This window comes from Orcinus orca, chromosome 6 (assembly GCF_937001465.1).
Source record: "Orcinus orca chromosome 6, mOrcOrc1.1, whole genome shotgun sequence".
NCBI lineage: Eukaryota > Metazoa > Chordata > Mammalia > Artiodactyla > Delphinidae > Orcinus > Orcinus orca.
This window is the reverse complement of record NC_064564.1, coordinates 51,352,041-51,370,278: the sequence shown is the minus strand read 5'-3', so window position 1 is coordinate 51,370,278 and position 18,238 is coordinate 51,352,041. Positions and strand designations below refer to the sequence as shown.

General features: G+C 37.8%; 1 protein-coding gene across 4 annotated transcripts in view; it reads left to right on the top strand.

The window, feature by feature from the left end:
- Nucleotides 1-18,238, top strand: part of FOCAD (focadhesin) — a 312,830-nt gene that overhangs the window by 63,382 nt on the left and 231,210 nt on the right. For all 4 annotated transcript variants that reach the window (XM_004286219.3, XM_033417332.2, XM_033417330.2 and 1 more), the window contains one exon: nucleotides 13,282-13,383. In XM_004286219.3, coding sequence (XP_004286267.2) covers nucleotides 13,282-13,383 — 102 coding nt within the window. The remainder of the gene's footprint in view (nucleotides 1-13,281; nucleotides 13,384-18,238) is intronic.

Below are 18,238 nucleotides of genomic sequence, written 5' to 3'. Positions count from 1 at the left end.
CATACATATACATATATCCCCATATCTCCTCTCTCTTGCATCTCCCTCCCACCCTCCCTATCCCACCCCTCTAGGTGGTCACAAAGCACGGAGCTGATCTCCCTGTGCTATGAGGCTGCTTCGCACTAGCTATTTATTTTACATTTGTTAGTGTATATAAGTCCATGCCAGTCTCTCACTTCATCCCAGCTTACCCTTTCCCCTCCCCATGTCCTCAAGTCCATTCTCTATGTCTGCGTCTTTATTCCTGTCCTGCCCCTAGGTTCCTCAGAACGTTTTTTTTTAGATTCCCTATATATGTGTTAGCATACGGTATTTGTTTTTCTTTCTGACTTCACTCTGTATGATAGTCTCTAGGTCCATTCACCTCACTACAAATAACTCAATTTTGTTTCTTTTTATGGCTGAGTAATATTCCATTGTATATACGTGCCACATCTTTATCCATTCATCTGTCAATGGACACTTAGGTTGCTTCCATGTCCTGGCTATTGTAGATAGAGCTGCAATGAACACTGTGGTACATGACTCTTTGAATTATGGTTTTCTCAGGGTATATGTCCAGTAGTGGGATTGCTGGGTCGTATGGTAGTTCTATTTTTCATTTTTTAAGGAACCTCCATACTGCTCCATAGTGGCTGTATCAATTTACATTCCCACCCTGTGAACAATTTTTATACTAATCAGTTAAAAAAAAAAAAAGCGACTAGTAAGATATCCTTTACTTCAGGCTTATTTTTCCCCTGCCCTTTTTGTTTGGTCTGAATTTTCTTTTGGTTAGTTTGAAGGGGAGCTCCTTGTTCATGAACCTCTTTTTTTTTTTTTTTTTTTTTTTTTGTGGTATGCGGGCTTCTCACTGTTGTGGCCTCTCCAGTTGCAGAGCGCAGGCTCTGGACGCACAGGCTCCGGACGCACAGGCTCAGCGGCCACGGCTCACAGGCCCAGCCGCTCTGCGGCATGTGGGATCCTCCCAGATCGGGGCACGAACCCGTGTCCCCTGCATCAGCAGGTGGACTGTCAACCACTGCGCCACCAGGGAAGCCCCTGAACTCCACTTTTTAATAACACACTATGATTAAGTTATTTCAACATTCTCTAACATTGACCATATGGGAAGTGCAGCAGAGAACCAACATTTGCCTGGTATTTTGGTTGCAAGCAAGAATGACGAAACTAAATTTTTATGATTCATAAATTATTAGAGGCTCATTTTCTATGTAATATGCCATTTTTTCCCTTAAAATTTTATCATGTACTTTTGCTTTTAATTTTTCCTCTGCGTATTCGTATTATGGCAATCTTTTTAAGATCTCTCTTGCCTCAGCTGAAGTGAGGAAATAGCTGTGAATTCATGAGCAGTAACTGCTTGTTCCAGAATTTGTGCATCATTCTGATGTGCCAGACAGTGGCTGACATGTACAAATATCAAATGTTGAGAATCTTATTTGTGGAAAGGGTTGGTCTGATCAACATCAAGCTGTACTTTCTGAAATAAGGGAATATTAAATGTTTTTGGCAGATGGTGTGCTCTGAAATGGGTGATAAGGCCAATAGTGATGGATGGTGATACCCTGAGTAGATGAAAGTTATGTACTCTATGTGTATTTGTGCATCTCTTTGTGCAGTGTTATGAGTTTATTTAGATGGAGAGTTAGTTTTAAGAACTTAAAGATGTGTGTCCAAAAGACTGAGGTACTTTGTGATTCATACCGTTTTTTTTTTTTTTTTTCACTTATCTCTTAAGGCAAATACATTCATTCCTTAGGGCCATCAAACAGAAACAAGAGAAAGCCCCAAGGTAAATACTGACACAAAGTGCACTAAGACCAGTTTGTAGTTGTGGATGTCAAAATGTAGCTCCAGTTTTAATTTTGGTAACTAGCTTCTTCTCAGCATTAAGCCCTTTTTGCATTTTCTCTTATACCCATTTTGGCGTGTGAGATGGAGTCACCCATGCGAAGAGTGCAGGAAGAACATTTCTAGATCTAGGGAAAAGCATGTGCCTAGCTGCTGCTGTGTGAGAGAGCCTGGTGCCCCAGGAGAACTAACAGGAGGCCGGGTGCCTGGAGCTTAGTGTTCAAGGAAGGGAGAGGCCAAGACAGAGGCCCAGGGGAGGTGGGCATGGCTTAGAAGGTGCAAGACCATGGCAAAGGCTTTGGGCTTTCTTTAAAGAGTAGTGGGGGGACTTCCCTGGTGGCGCAGTGGTTGAGAACCTGCCTGCCAATGCAGGGGACACAGGTTCAATCCCTGGTCTGGGAAGATTCCACATGCCTTGGAGCCACTAAGCCTGTGCGCCACAGCTACTGAGCCTGTGCGCCACAACTACTGAAGCCCGCCTGCCTATAGCCCATGCTCTGCAACAAGAGAAGCCACTGCAATGAGAAGCCTGTGCACCGCAACGAAGAGTAGTCCCCGCTCGACACAGCTAGGGAAAACCCGCGCGCAGCAACGAAGACCCCACGCAGCCAAAAATAAATAAATAAATAAATTTATTTAAAAAAAAGAGTAGTGGGAAGTCATTGAAGGTTTTATTTTTAAACTTATTCTGAAAGAATTTTAAAGTTCCAGACAAGGTGCAAAAATAGTACAAAAAGTTTCCATATGCCATTTACCCAGATTCATCAATTTTTTTACCCTTTGCCACATTTGCGTTATCCTATCCATCTCTCTATATAATTAAAAAAATATTTGAGAGTAGATTACCTATATTCAGTAGGGTATGCTTTCTAAGAACAAGGATATTCTCATATATAACCAGAGTACAGTTATCAAATCAAGAAAATTTAACATTGATATAATACTTTTATCTATGGTCCATATTCCAGTTTTGCCATTTGTTTTAATAATGTCCTTTCATACCGTTTTCCTTTTTATTTTTAGTGTATGGACTCTAGGATCATATATTACATTTAATTGTCATATCTGTTTAGTCTTTTAAAATTTGGAACTATTTGGAAAATTTCTCATCCTTTATCTTTTATAACATTGACATTTTTGAATACTATAAAAGTGATGCTATGTCTTTCTCAGGATATCATTATCTGGAGACTGATGTCCATCTTGCCCCTCACTGGTGATTTTAATTTTGATTACTCCATCAAGGTGATGTCTGGTTTCTCTACTGTATAGTTATCATCTTCTTCTTGTAACTAATAAGCAGTCTATGGGGAAGATGCTACGAGACCATGCAAATATCCTGTTCCTTGTTAAACTCACAGCTGCCCCACCCCCATTAATTTTCACTGTGATAATTTCAAAATGGTGATTTCCCAACTCTGCCACTCCCTTCAGATTTACTAGTGGCAGTCGAGATATAGATATGCTTTAGATGTGGACATAGTAGGAATCCCTGGGAATTCACTTAATCTATAGATTCTGAAGCCCCACCTCTATAGATTCTGATTTAGAAAGCTTGGGTGGGAGTCAGTGTGGGTACGTAGAATCCATGTATTTTTAAAAAGTCTCAAGAGATTCTGATGTGGAACTAGGTTTGGAAATCACTGGACAAATGGTTAAAACACTCAACAATGTTATATTATTTCATAGTGACATTAGACAAAGACAGTTAACTTTCTTTCCTCCTACATCTGCATCTTTAAAATGGGCACAATTAAGATATCAACCGTGGATATTGAGGTAATAAATGAGATTCTGATTTGAACTTATTTTCTTTGTAAGGGAAATCCAAGTTATTATGATTATTTATATTGGCAGTATGCTTCACCTGATACATATGAATTTTTCTAAAATTGAAAGAGGTTAATTTTAAAATAGTATATGACTGAGTTAAGTTTGGAATATTTTTTAATGCCTTTTTGATTGAGATATAATTTGTATACCATAAAATTCACCCTTTTAAAGTGTACAAGTCAGTGGTTTTTATTATACTCACAAAGTTGTTCAACTATACCACTATCTAATTCCAGAACATTTTTATCACCCCCAAAAGAAGCCCCATACCTATTAGCAGTCTTTCTCTAATACCTCCTACTATAGATATAAAACACTGCTTACTTTTCTATCTCTGGATTTGCCTCTTCTGGACATTTCATATAAATAAAATCATACAATATGTGGCCTTTTATGTCTGGCTTCTTCCACATAGCATAATGTTTTTAAGGTTCATCTACACTGTAGCATGATTTGGTACTTCATTCCTTTTATGGCTGAATAATATTTCACTGCATGGATATATCACATTTTATTTATTCTGTAATATTTTTGTATACTTACCAAGTCCAATGAATTTTCAGTGTTATTCCCTTTTGCATTTATTTCTGGAGGTAAGCTACTTTTCCTAAGTTCCTGAAAATAAACCTCCTATTCTATAATTAAGAGTAGTTGTTATTGTTTCTCATTTCTATGCAAATTTCCTTATCGCATTTATTGTTTCTTAACGAGGTTGCTTAGAATCCCGTAACACTTGAAAAAAAAATCAAGTGTTTTTTTGATTTTTTTGACCATCAGCTATTGTCGTATGTTTCTGTTGTCAAAATAAGCATTTTGCTTTTTGGGGAGCTGATTATTTCAACAGTTGAATATATGATCTAAAGGGATCTCCTGAGGTGTAGATGTTTGGTTTTATTTAGCATAAAGGAAGCATGACACCATTATTAAATTGTCTGTACTTTACAGTCAAGCTGCCATAGGGTTTGGAACCATTAGAATGCATTAATATGTTTTATTTTGCTGAAGTTACAAAAACTTCAGTAGTTGGAGAGCCACCACTTCTAGGCACATAATATATAACTTTTTTTGGGAAACAGAAGCGTACTTTATAGTTTTTTTTGGAAGCAGGAGTTTAACAAGGCTGAATTGCAGTAATTACCTTAGGTATACTTAGTTTTAATTTACTAGCACTTACCCTTTTTTGGAGGGGAGGTCAGGACCTTCTTTGAGAATCTCATAAAAGTTTTGTACCTTCCCCTAGAAAATGTACACATGTACATGTACTCAAAATTTTGCATATAATTTCAGAGGGCTTGTGAATTCTTGCATTAATGGATAAATGAAATTTTTTACAGAAATTAGGAAAAAGAAGGTGGGAAAGAAGGGGATATCAGTGTCAGATCTGTCCCTGAGAAAGCTCAGTAGAGTTGAGGATAAGAAAGAAGCTAGGGCAGTAATCGGGAAAGCATAGCCAATAATACGTTCCAAGGGCCATCTGTCTTTTTTATTTTTCGGCATGTGGGACCTTAGTTCCCCAACCAGGGATTGAACCCTAGCCCCCAGAAGTAGAAGTGCAGAGTCTTAACCACTGGACTGCCAGGGAAGTCCCCCATCTATCTTTTTGCAGTTTGATTCTTTCTGTGGCACTGCACGTTTTGCTTCTGTTTTCATTTCCTCTTTTCTGTCCTCTTTCCCACCCAGGGAAGTCTTTGTTCACAGTTTATGGCTCCAATCACCTGGAGTTTACACTTGGGATTTAAAATCAGACCTAAATAATAATCTATACATATTATACAATCTTCCAGTTAGCAATTGCCACTAGAAAATATTTTATAAGTTCTTCTAAGTGTGTATGCTTAATTTGAAAATTGATATGGTAATTTGCTGATAAATGTCTTGAAGAGCATAAAATGTTGTCATTTTTGCCTTAGCCTATTTATCTTATCTCTAGTTTCCTGCCGCCCCCGCCCCCCCCAATCAAGGATGTAACTTAGTAATAGACGTTTTGGACCCCTCCATATCTGTGTGTTTCCCCCCAGCCATCACCTTGTACCTAAAATAGTTCCAGACTTCTGACATTGGCAGACACCTTTGCATTAAAACCCTGCCTCTCAAAATAGGGATGCTGGGAAAGGTTCATTGTGAGGGCAGAACCATTGTGATATGAAGTCTCTTTTCAAAGTCATCTTATCTTTTCCCTATCTGCGTTATAGACCTAAAGAGAAAAGAAAATTAGTCAAAAATGTCAAAATTGAAATAATTTTTGCTCCAAGTCGTCTTTTTCTGGAAAGGATGAAATGCATTGTCTTAAGACTCTATAGGATAGATAATGATTCACAATTATTGTTTAATTTTTCTTTTTTATAGTAATATTCATTGTGGAATCTTTTTTTTTTTATTGTGGAATCTTAACAATTTTTATTATGCTTTTTTTTTTTTTTTTTGGCTGAGTTGGTTCTTCGTTGCTACGCACAGGCTTTCTCCAATTGTGGTGAGCGAGGGCCACTCCTCACTGCAGTGAGCGGGCCTCTCACTGCGGTGGCCTCTCCTGTTGCGGAGCACAGGCTCTAGGGGCGCGGGCTTCAGCAGCTGCGGTGCACAGGCCCAGTAGTTGTGGCTCATGGGCTCTAGAGCGCAGGCTCAGTAGTTGTGGCGCGTGGGCTTAGTTGCTCCGAAGCATGTGGGATCTTCCTGGACCAGGGATCGAACCCTTGTCCCCTGCATTGGCAGGTGGATTCTTAACCACTGAGCCACCAGGGAAGTCCCTATTATGCATTTTTAATCTTAAAGTCTGCAGAGCTTTTCTTTTTTTTTTTAATCCCACTTTGGCTTCTAACCAGCTCTTTCAAATCAAAATTCAGAGCAGGTAGAGAAATGCTTTTAAAATGCATATTTGATGTAGTAAGTGCTATGCTATGCTTCTGAAAGCGCCAGGGTCACAGCTGCATACATGAAAATGCATGGTGACTGCAGGCATTGTTTCCTCACACAGAAAAGGCAATCTGTGTCTATTGCTGAATTTAAGATGTAAATCAAATCATAGCTTTCCTACATTCAGAGATGTAGCAGAAAGGTTGAGGTGACCCAAAGGTTACAAGTAACTTTTGCTTTTTGCCTACTACAAGACTAATTTTTTTCTTGCTCCCTCTTTTCTATTAAGATTGATGTATTTATACTTGGAAAGGTGAATCTAGTTACATACCTTATTTTATTGTTGTCTCTGCAGTAGTCTAGTGGAACCACGAATTTATCATTTACTCCCTCCCCCGCTCCATTCTGCTAAGATGCATTTACTGCTCTGTGTTGTTGACAGTGTTATTAAAGGGCAGGGAGCCCTGAAGTATTAGGTACCAACTCTGCATGCTTCCTCTGTGCTTTTTTTCTCCAAACAATGTGGACTTTGAAACAATGTACTTAGAGGGGTTGTGATGTTGGTTTTTCATGATCCATTCAAAGAGTTTAAAAAGGTGCTTTGGGGAAAGTGTGTGTTTGTTACATTTATTTTAGATGTGCATTTGGCACTGAAAGGGAAACATAAGAGTAAGAAGATAGACACCCAGCTTTCAAGCTGCTTATGCTCTAGTTTAAGATAAAAATTTGCCTGCATGATAATCATAATAGTACCCCATTTATGGAATATTCTGTGTGCTAGTTACTGTATTAAATGCTTTACTTAAAATGGCAGTTAAAACATTTACAAATCATGAAATGGGAAAGTGCCAAAGAACATACAACAAATTGGCTCATCTATGGCAGAAAAATAACAACAATAACAACAGCAACAATAATAATAACCACATTTCTCTCTGAAGGAGAAATTACAGGCACTAGAGGCCATTGAAGGGTGACCTGATTGCCTGGTTTGTATTGATTTCAATTTTAGAAACAATGTTATTCTCTTTTAAGAAGAAAACAGAATCTACTGGATGTCTCAAGAGTTAGGAAATCTTGATTTAAAATTTTCTGTGGGCTTATTCTGGATATAGCACTGCATTTCTCTCTGAAGTAAAAAATATAAGATGCTTTATTTCTTTGAGATAAAAATAGGAGACCTCTGTTTTGAGGCCCTAGATTTTATTAGACGTTGGCCTTAAAGCCGTTTAAGCTTGGCATTGAATTACTAATAGTTGAGAGCCATCTTTATTGGTTTCTGCCTTTACAGGATTTGGTTCCACCTCTGGTCCCGAGCAGTACCAAGATTAAGGCTTTAATGGGTGACCTGGGTTCTATAACTTTAGCACTGGAAGGTACTTAGTCTGATTTCCTCATTTTACAGATGAAGAAACTTTGCCCAAGAGAGGTTATTCTCTTGCTTGAGATTACACAGTTTGTTGCAGAGACAGAATGTGAATTTGGAACTCTTGACTCTTTTAACTCAGTGTTTTTCCTCCACTATTTCATGTCACCTCTCCACTTCTAGTCTTTCTTCTGAGACATGGTTGTGGCAGCATAACAGTAAATGATTTGGATGATGCTATATAGGCCCTGCTTATATAAATAATAATAATGATTTCAGTGTCCCACATTTGTGTTTGTTTTTTATAATTGTAGAGCTTATTGTCTGTCACTGTTTGCTTTACAAGTGATCAGGTTGATTGTATGTTCAACCCATCTATCACTTTGAATAAAGTGTTTTAGGCAACTCACTCTTTATGCCTTGAATACCAGGTTTGGGTATAATTGACATTTTAAGGCATAACCCAGGTTTTGTTTTGGTGTTCTTTTGTACCACGTTATTTCTTTTTTTGATCAACAGTCCTTCTAATGAAGAGCAAAATTTACTTTAAATTGTGGATTCTTCCATTTACCTTGACCTTTCTCAGTTGGAGGTACTTGAAAGAAGTGAGGTACTTGAAAGAAGTGGCTAACAAGCATTGAGTGAGAAGAAAGAAAAGAAAAATCTTGAATAATCCATTAATTTAAGAATCAATCCTTGAATATTTCAGGAGTGAACTATACTTAGCGTTATGACTTTTTTTTTAACATCTTTATTGGAGTATAATTGCTTTCCTTATGACATTTTAAATGCTCTAGTTATAATATTTTAAATGGAAAATAACTCTATTTTCTATCATACCAAATTAGCGTGCATAATATTTAATGCCGTTTGTTTATTTTGGAACATGCTTCTATGTTTTGCAAAGGAATAATTTTACATTTGTTTTCCATTTTAAGTCTTCTAGTTTCTACTCTACCGTTACTCTTGTGCATCTAATGTTAATATTTGATGATTATATTTCCATAAGAATCTTCAAATTTTGAGCATGATCGATTGATTGCTTTTGGTTCAGTATAAAGAAGGATGAAGGTGGGATAATAGTCTTTTTGAATAACTCAGGGCTAGTACCGTGTTTTTGTGAGTTTTGTGCCTCATAGTGCTTGCCATTTTACCTAGTGCGGTGGTTCTTAACCAGGGACAACTGTGGCCCCAGGGGACACTTGGTAATGTCTGGAGACATTTTCGATTGTCATGTGCCTAGGTTGAATGCTATTAGCGTCTAGTGGGTAGAGGTCAGGAATGCTCTTAAACATCCTATAGTGCACTGAACAATGCCAACAACAAAGAATTATCTGATTCCAAATGTCAATAGTGCCAAGATTGAGAACCCCTCATGTATGGCAGTTGCACGATAAAGTATATTGAATTAAAAACTGTGTCCATTCTATAAAGCATAAGGCTTTACATATTATTTTATATGTGTATTCACATACCAGTTTGATGATTCACAAGGGAGAATTTAGCTCTTTGCTTCAAATTCATTCTTTGCTCAAAGTATTAAAACAAAATTTTGGCAATTATAATTGATTTTAAGTTAGTTGTACTCAGTTGAAATAGTATAATATTGGTAATCTATGTTAATCAGTAGTAATATTCAACGTTTTTAATTTGGACTTCCTTTCTCCCTCGAGGTTTTTAACTTCTTGGAATCAATATTGTATATTATTCCTACAGTATTTCCACTTGGATCTGACATAATCAATTCTCTGGAAAAGTTAATTATCCAGATGTCTAAGTCAGTAATTAATCGGGATAAATCCCTATTTTATATTCTTCTTAATCTCATCTTTAGAGTTTTAAGTCTGAGATACTAAAAAGGATTTGCTGAACCCCAGTGCTAGCAAAGCAGGCCTTCAACTTCATGCAACAAAGCAGAGTGGGTCCCACAATTCCAGTGAGGTAGAAGCTAAATTATAACAGAGTTGTTTGCTATATATGCATCATTCCCAATCCTACTTTAAAATTACTATCTCTTACCTCTGTTGATCTGATTTAATCTGGACAAGACTGTTTTTTAAAGGAGATAGATTCTTAACAGTTTTTAAACAGGAGATAGATTCTTGACAGTTTTTGGGGATGGGAGAGATAGATTCTTGACAGTTTTTGGGGATGGGAATTGAGGGGTGGGAAGAGTTAGGGGATGACTTATAAGGGAAGAGTATTGCAAAGCACTAAAGTGCTTTATGATCACACAAAAACTATGTGGCAACTTGTTGGATTTTCCTCTTAAATAGTCATGAATGCCACCATTAGCTGGAGGATTAATAGATGGTCATATCTGATGCTCCTCATTTCAATATGGTGCTTGTCAGAAGGAAAACCCATAGCTAAAATAATTGCAGTTGCTGTTCTTTCCTTTTTATTCATGTTTACTTGAACATGACCTACTGAATTCGTAATCTAAGAAGTTTGGCTGATGTGACATACCTGAGAGGCTTTAAGGATTTGTAACATTTGTGTCTTCATATCTGTAGCAACTAGAGCAGAAGCAAATTCTAGATAGGTTTAACTGCCAAAGAGTTTGGAATTTGGAAATGTGATTTTGATAGGATCTTTGAATTTTGGCATAAAAAGTTGCTTGGAGTGATCCCTTAGCAATGGCAGTAATCTGATCAGTCAGAAATAGCCTGTGCTTTAACAAACAGGAGGCTGCCAGCATGTGAAGTTAGTGTCTAATAGATTAGGTGAGGTTGAGGAGAAAATAGAGAGATGGTGCTATAATAACCAGAAACTTTGTAGTAGTGTCAGAGAGGTGTTTAACATGAGGGTTTCAGTGTGATGGATCTGCCATACTTTTCTGTTTAAGAGAGAGAAAAATCAGAAAACTTCCCAACTCCTAACCTCCCTCTTCTGTGGTTTTTCACTTGTACCGGTTTTCAACCTGGCAACACATTGGAATTGCTGGAAGAGTTTTAAAAAATTACTAATGCATGGGTTCCACTCCTAGCAACCCCAGTATAATTGAAGGCTGGGCATTGTATTTTGAAAAGAGCTCCACAGATGAATCAGACATGCAGCCAGGGTTGAGCACCACTGCTTTATAGCAGTGCATCAGAATTGTCTGCAGAGCTATTTATTAGGTCTGGCTGAGGCCTGAGAATTTATTTTCATTTCTAACAAGTTCCCAGGTGATGCTGATATTGCTGGTAAGGTGATCCCATTTTGAGAACCACCAAGAAGGCTGTTGTAAAAAATCATTTGGGTGTAACTGATCTTTTTCTTTTTATAAACATTGCTAGTGCTATATTATTGGGTTAAAAATTAAGATTAAAGAGGGCTTCCCTGGTGGTGCAGTGGTTGAGAGTCCGCCTGCCGATGCAGGGGACACGGGTTCGTGCCCCGGTCCGGGAAGATCCCACGTGCTGCGGAGCGGCTGGGCCCGTGAGCCATGGCCGCTGAGCCTGCGCGTCCGGACCCTGTGCTCTGCAACGGGAGAGGCCACAACAGTGAGAGGCCCGCGTACCACAAAAAAAAAAAAAATTAAGATTAAAGAAAAATACTATGCATATGATTCTTTTTATGTAAAAAAGATAGATGCATCTATATGCTTTGAATTTTTTTTTCAAATAGCATTTTTAATTTTTAAAAAAGTTTGAAAAATAATAGATACATGTATATGTATAACTGAATCACTTTGCTCTACACCTGAACTAACACAACATTGATAATCAACTACAAAATAAAATTAAAAGTTAAAAAAATAAAAGAAGAATGAAATAATGCCATTTGCAGCAACATGGATGGACCTAGAGATGATCATACAAGGGAAGTAAGTCAGACAGAGAAAGACAAATACTCTATGACATCACTTACATGTGGAATCTAAAAAAACAGTACAGGGACTTCCCATCGGTCCAGTGGTTAAGACTTCGCCTTCCAAAGCAGGAGGTGTGGGTTTGATCCCTGGTTGGGGAGCTAGGATCCCACATGCCTCACAGACAAAAATCCAAATCATAAAGCAGAAGCAAAACTGTAAAAAATTCAATAAAGACTTTAAAAATGGTCCACATCAAAAAACATCTTAGGGCTTCCCTGGTGGCACAGTGGTTGAGAGTCCCCCTGCCGATGCAGGGGACACGGGTTCGTGCCCCGGTCCGGGAAGATCCCACATGCCGCGGAGCGGCTGGGCCCGTGAGCTATGGCTGCTGAGCCTGCGTGTCCGGAGCCTGTGCTCCGCAACGGGAGAGGCCACAACAGTGAGAGGCCCGCGTACCGCAAAAAAAAAAAAAAAAAAAAAAAAAAAAACTTAAAAAAAGTAGTACAAATGAACTTATTTACAAAACAGAAACAGACTCACAGACATAGAAAACAAACTTATGGTTATCAAAGGGGAAGGGAGAGGGGAGAGATAAATTGGGAGTATGGGATTAATAGATGCACACTACTATATATAAAATAGGTAAATAACAAGGATTTACTGTATAGCACAGGAAACTATATTCAATATCTTGTAATAACCTAAAATGGAAATAAATCGAAAAAAAGAATATAGATATATACATATGTATATATGTATAACCGAATCAGTTTGCTGTACACCTGAAACTAGCAATAATAAAAGCCACATCAAAACTTTGTTTAGTACTTCATAGTTTAAAAAGCTACTGAATTTACAATTTCTAGTAGACTTTTTGAACTATTTAAAATAATTTGTGCTTTTTTCCTGTTTTTTTTAAACCCCATTATATGAGGATCCTTCACATTTCAGATCTTTTATTTTATATAGTCTTTTAGGTACCTTAATCGATGTAAGCCCAGATAAAAGATTTGTCCTTGTTCAACAGAAATTTCAAGAATTTATAATTTGCAGAGTTTATTTGATATGGAAGAAATATTTTCTTTTTTCTCACCTTAAGTATACTGGGGAAACACAGAACCATATACTGAGAAAAATGGGGGTAAGTGGGAACAGAGACGGAGAGATAGTGCTTATAGGTTGGGGCAGTGTTAGAGGAAATGGAACCTTCCAGGTTTGGAAAGAGATCAGCAAGAGGAGGAGGTGGCCAGTGATTTCCAAGAATGTAGGAATCAAGGGGATGGATATGAAAGAGCTACTGGATTGAGAAGCTTGGTCAAAGTCATAGAGCTATTAAATGGCAGAGTCTGCTGTCAAATTTGGGTCTCTAAGACCCGGGTTTATTCTCTTTTCTGGAAAAGAATTAGATATAGGAAAAACATAGTTCTAATGAGCCAACTCTGCAACAAATGCAGCAAATGATATTTTTGTGACAATTTTGAATCTAGATGGTAGTGGCTTTTTTGTAGCTATATTTGGATATTAAGAAGGTGTAGTCCTGAAATGACAGCTTCCAATGTGACTTTCTGTTTTTCAGAAACCATCCTCAGCCTTTGATCACTGTGCTTGAACACAGACCTGATTGCTGGCCAGTACTTTTGCAACAGCTGACAACTTTTTTCCAGCAATGCCCTGAAAGGTAATGTAAAATAAAATAAATGAGGGAGATGTATAGTATATGCTAATTTTAGAGTTTTTCTTTTAAGCTGCTTTGATTGTAATGTTTTCTCCTGAAGTAAGGAAATGTCTTAGAGCAGGATATAGTTTTCTATTTTCTTTTTAAGAGTAAGAGAAAAAAATCCTACCAGATTTACTGATTGTTGAAATATTGACTATGAGAAAAGCTATTATTAAATAAACTAAGCATTGGTTAGTTGGGAAAGTTGATTGGAAATATTTGGTAAACTACTACATGGTACATATGGAAGATAGGTTCTTCCCTCTGGAAATTGATTAGTGAGTTAATCTCTCCATTAGAAACCAGTGCCAGTTGGGATTAAGCAGTCCTGCCAAATGGGACCAGATAGCTGCCATATGTGCAGTTAGTTTAGCTTCACCAAGGCCTTCTGCCTTCTGATGCTCCTCAAAGCTTTCTCACATCCTTGTTACTATGGCACTGGCTCAGGCGGTCATCTCTTACTGTGGCTATTGCCACCTATTCTTAACTGGCATCTCTGCCTCTGATCTCGTCCTGTTCAAGGCCATTCTCTAAGCATCCATCAGGGTGACGCATCAAGAGAGCAGATCTTATTGCATCACTCCCTTTCTTAAGTCACTGCAGCTGTGATTTTCAAACTGCACTTGCAATGTATAGGCTAAGCATGGAAACACCCTCACACCCCTTCAGCTCTTTTTCTTATAGACTGTTTTTTTATGTGTTGATATCTTATGGAAAACAATAGTTTGGTCTCTGAAATAGTTGGAAAATCCCTGGGCTACAGGACGAAATCTATTATGTCATGCTAGGCTCTGTGTATGATCTGTTTCACCAATTTTATTTTCTCCTATCTTTATCTCATAATTTATGAATTATGTATTTCAGCAATACACCGACTTGCTTTGGTTCCACACAGGAAACAGTGCTATTTCCTCGCCTCTGTGCTTTTTCTGACTAATACCCTAGCCCTTTCTTGATTAATTCTGTATTTTAAATCTCTGTTTAGGGACTTGCCTGGTGGTCCAGAGGTTAAGACTCCACCCTTCCACTGCAAGGGGCACGGGTTTGATTCCTGGTCGGGGAATTAAGATCCCACATGCTGTGTGGTGTGGCCAAAAAACTAAAAAAAAATCAAAAAAATCTCTGCTTAGGTATTGTCTCTCCTAGGAAGTGTGTACTTACCACAGGCTGAATTAGGTGTCTCTTTTACATGCTCCCTTAGTAACTTCAGTTGTGATTTCTGACATCATTATACTTACTGTATGGTCTTATAATTATTCTCCTCCATTAACTGTGAAGCTTTCTTACTTTCTTGAGGACAGGGACTGTGTCTCAATATTCTTCATATTAATAATGCCTGGCACATTTTTGGGTGCTTTATAAATGTTGAACTTATATATGTATACACATGAGGCCCACAGATTGGTGGGGCCCAGGCAGTGGGTTGTAGAGTGCCTCCTAAAATATTATATCACTGTATACTTAGTATGTCACACAAGGTCATGATGGGATGGTACCATTGTCCCATGTAATCCAGTGCCTGAGTTACATTTACCACACTAGCCACGTTCATGTGTTCTAGCTCTTGAAGGTCTTAGAATGTCCTATACATACAGTGTATTAGAACATTATTTCGGAGTCTATAACTTCAATTTTAGATGGAATTTCCAGGCAGGATATACTGCTACAGGAAGTTTTAAAGAGATATAGGGAAACTTGTAATCATCTGCCAGTGATAAAAGTCCATGTAACAATTGAATGAATACCTTAAAATAAACATTATTATCATCCTCTCTTCCCTCACCTAGGACTGCATTTTCGAAGGTAAGATATTAATATTTACTAAAAAAGTCTTTGTTCATCCATGTCAGAAAGCAAAAATAACAAATTTATAAACATTTGTTTAATGAAGTTTCTCTTGTTAAATAGATTGGGATACTTTATAAAAGATGTTGCTGGGCTTCCCTGGTGGCACAGTGGTTGGGAGTCCGCCTGCTGATGCAGGGGACACGGGTTCGTGCCCCGGTCTGGGAGGATCCCACGTGCCGCGGAGCGGCTGGGCCCGTGTGCCATGGCCGCTGAGCCTGCGCGTCCGGAGCCTGTGCTCCACAGCAAAAAAACATGTTGCTGCTGATGTGCCATATTTGTTGTTAGCTTGTTTTTAGGGTAATCCTTACAATATCTCTCTTTTCCAGTGGTTTAGTTAGTCAGCAAATAATTAACTTACTTTTTGGTTGTTTCATTTCAAAGGAATGCACTGATTTGTAGAAGGCCTGTGGTGTTAAGACTTCACCATTATAGAACCGAGAATTGGGTAAATTGACAATGATGTCAAGGTCTTTAGGACTGGACACTTCAAGATTATCTAGTCTAACACATAGTTTTTCAGATGAGGGAACTAAGGAGAGCAACATTAAATGACTTGTTCAAGGTCACATGGCTAGTGGCAGAGTTGGGCCCAAAGGCTCAGTGTTTTGATTTTCATTACAAGTCTTTTCCCACTGCTTCTCCATCCTTGGTGAACATATATGAAAGCCTTGTGTGTAGATACATGCACAATTGGTTGCATTTTTAAACATTCTTAATCACTTTGGGATTTCAGGTTATCTGTTTTATTATTTCCCTTTTCTCCTTAAGCCCTGTTAATTGCATACCCCACTGCAGTGATAGTAGATCATCAGATACCACATAGGAAATGCAAAATCTAAAATCAGGACAGATTAAGCCACAGAGATTTTTAAAAAGTATATTGTTCTAGGAAAGCTCAACATTATGCTCCTGATGTCAAATATTAACAGCAACTTGGAAATATATTTCTTTGTATGAACCTTGCATTTCACCTTCAGCATTTCAAAGTAGGAGAAAACTGATAAGCTATTCATGGATGTTTTTGACACCTGGCTAGTATTTATTCTTTGGGGAGTACATTATTAGCGAGAGATGGAGGAACAATGTTTCTTAAATCTCTTTTCGGCTCCATATTCTAACCCATACATACATTGTCTACTTGCTTAATCTATGAAACTTCTTTTAGTTTCCTAAAGAGGGTGGTGTGATGAAGCCATATGTTTCATAATTATGAACTCATAAGTCTTTTTGTTTTTTATGGATTGTGTGTTTGTGCTCATGAAAAAAAAAAAAATCCCTCCAGATTGTGAGCATGGATTTCATCAGAGCATGGATTTCATCTGTTTTTGTTTCTTGCTTGGTTTCTAGCACATAGAAGAGTGAATGGTATACTGTAGGAACTCAGAAATTTTGTCAAGCAAATAAATGAATAGATTAAATCTTATCAATTTGGTAACTTTTTAATTTTAATTAATGTTAATGGTGTTTTGAAATCACATTGCTGTGGGATGTATAGTATTATAAAATTATGTTGTCAGGCATAACTCAAATGCCATTTCCTCCAATAAGTATTGCACTTTATACCTTTCTTTTAGCAGTTTTCACTTTCTATTCTCTAGTCCAGAAACAGAGCTGATTGTCCCTGTTAGACTATATGCTTCTTAAGGATAGATAATACCTGGTTCATCTTTATATCTTATCTAGTAATAACTTGTGTATAATCAATATGAAAAATATTAAAATTTTGATAATCGATGCATGCTAATTGTAAATCCACTCTATAACTTAGTGTAAATGAATCGATTAATTTAATGATTGAGCATCTCTTTGAGGGCCTAGTGTGTACAGTTATTTGGGATACAGCATTAAACAGAAATCCATGGTTCATGCCCTCATTGGCTTATAGTCTGTCAGGGGATGGAGATATTAAATAAATAATGACAATAAAGTCATTATCCTGTGCAAGCACATAATGGGGATCTGACCAAGGCTAGGTATCAGGGAAGGCCCTCAGGAAGTCATTTTAAAGGGAGCACTGAAAGATGATAGAAATTAGGGAGAAAGGGGAGAGTATTATAGGTAGATGGAACAGCAGGTGAGAAGAAAGCCCAGATGGCTTGATTAGAGATCTGAAAGAAGTTTAGTGTAGTTCAGTGGAGAGTGGAGAAAAGCAAGAAATGAGACTGGAAAGAGGCCAAATTATGAAGGGTTTGTGAATTGGGCTAAGTACTTTATCTTAAGCATAAGTTGTTTCAAGCTGATTAATGACATGATCAAATTTTTATATCTGAAAGGTCATTCTGGCATTTTAGTGTCTTTGGACTTGGAGTTATTGGGATGTATTGTAATCTAAATAGATCCGAAATATATGTGAAGTCTTCCTCCTCTGAGTGGGAAGAACTTAAGAGGAGGGACTTGACAAATTACTTTACCCCTCTCTGCCTCAGTTTCTGTATCTGCATAATGGGATAATAATATTTTTATTTCATAGGGTTGTGGTGAGGATTGATTGAGTTTAAAGGCATAAAGTGCAGTAACTTGCACACTCTGAGTGCTAACAAGTTGACAAGTAAATGTTAACTGTTATCATCATCTTCTTGGGATGTCTGTATGTCTTTGTTTTACATAGGACCTTACCTGTCGAGTTTTTCCTAAAATGCATGCATACTCCTGGAAAAATGGATCCTAACGTCTATAATTCTAAAAAGGTTCTCAGATGATTCTGATGTTCACCAAAGACTGGTCCTGGAGATGTAGATGCTATTCTAGTGTGCAAGTAGAGGCCGTCTTAGTCCTGGGCATCAGGCTTGTGGGCTCCAGGTGTTGAGTCATTCTCCCCAGTGTACAAAGAACTGTTTGGCATGGGTTTAGGTGGGTCATGGTGGAATAGAAGAGTCATGAAAAAAAGATACACTCAATGGTATCATAGTTTATGATATGTCATGAACTCTAAGTTGATGTTTGACACTTACTTGCTTGGTACCCTGTT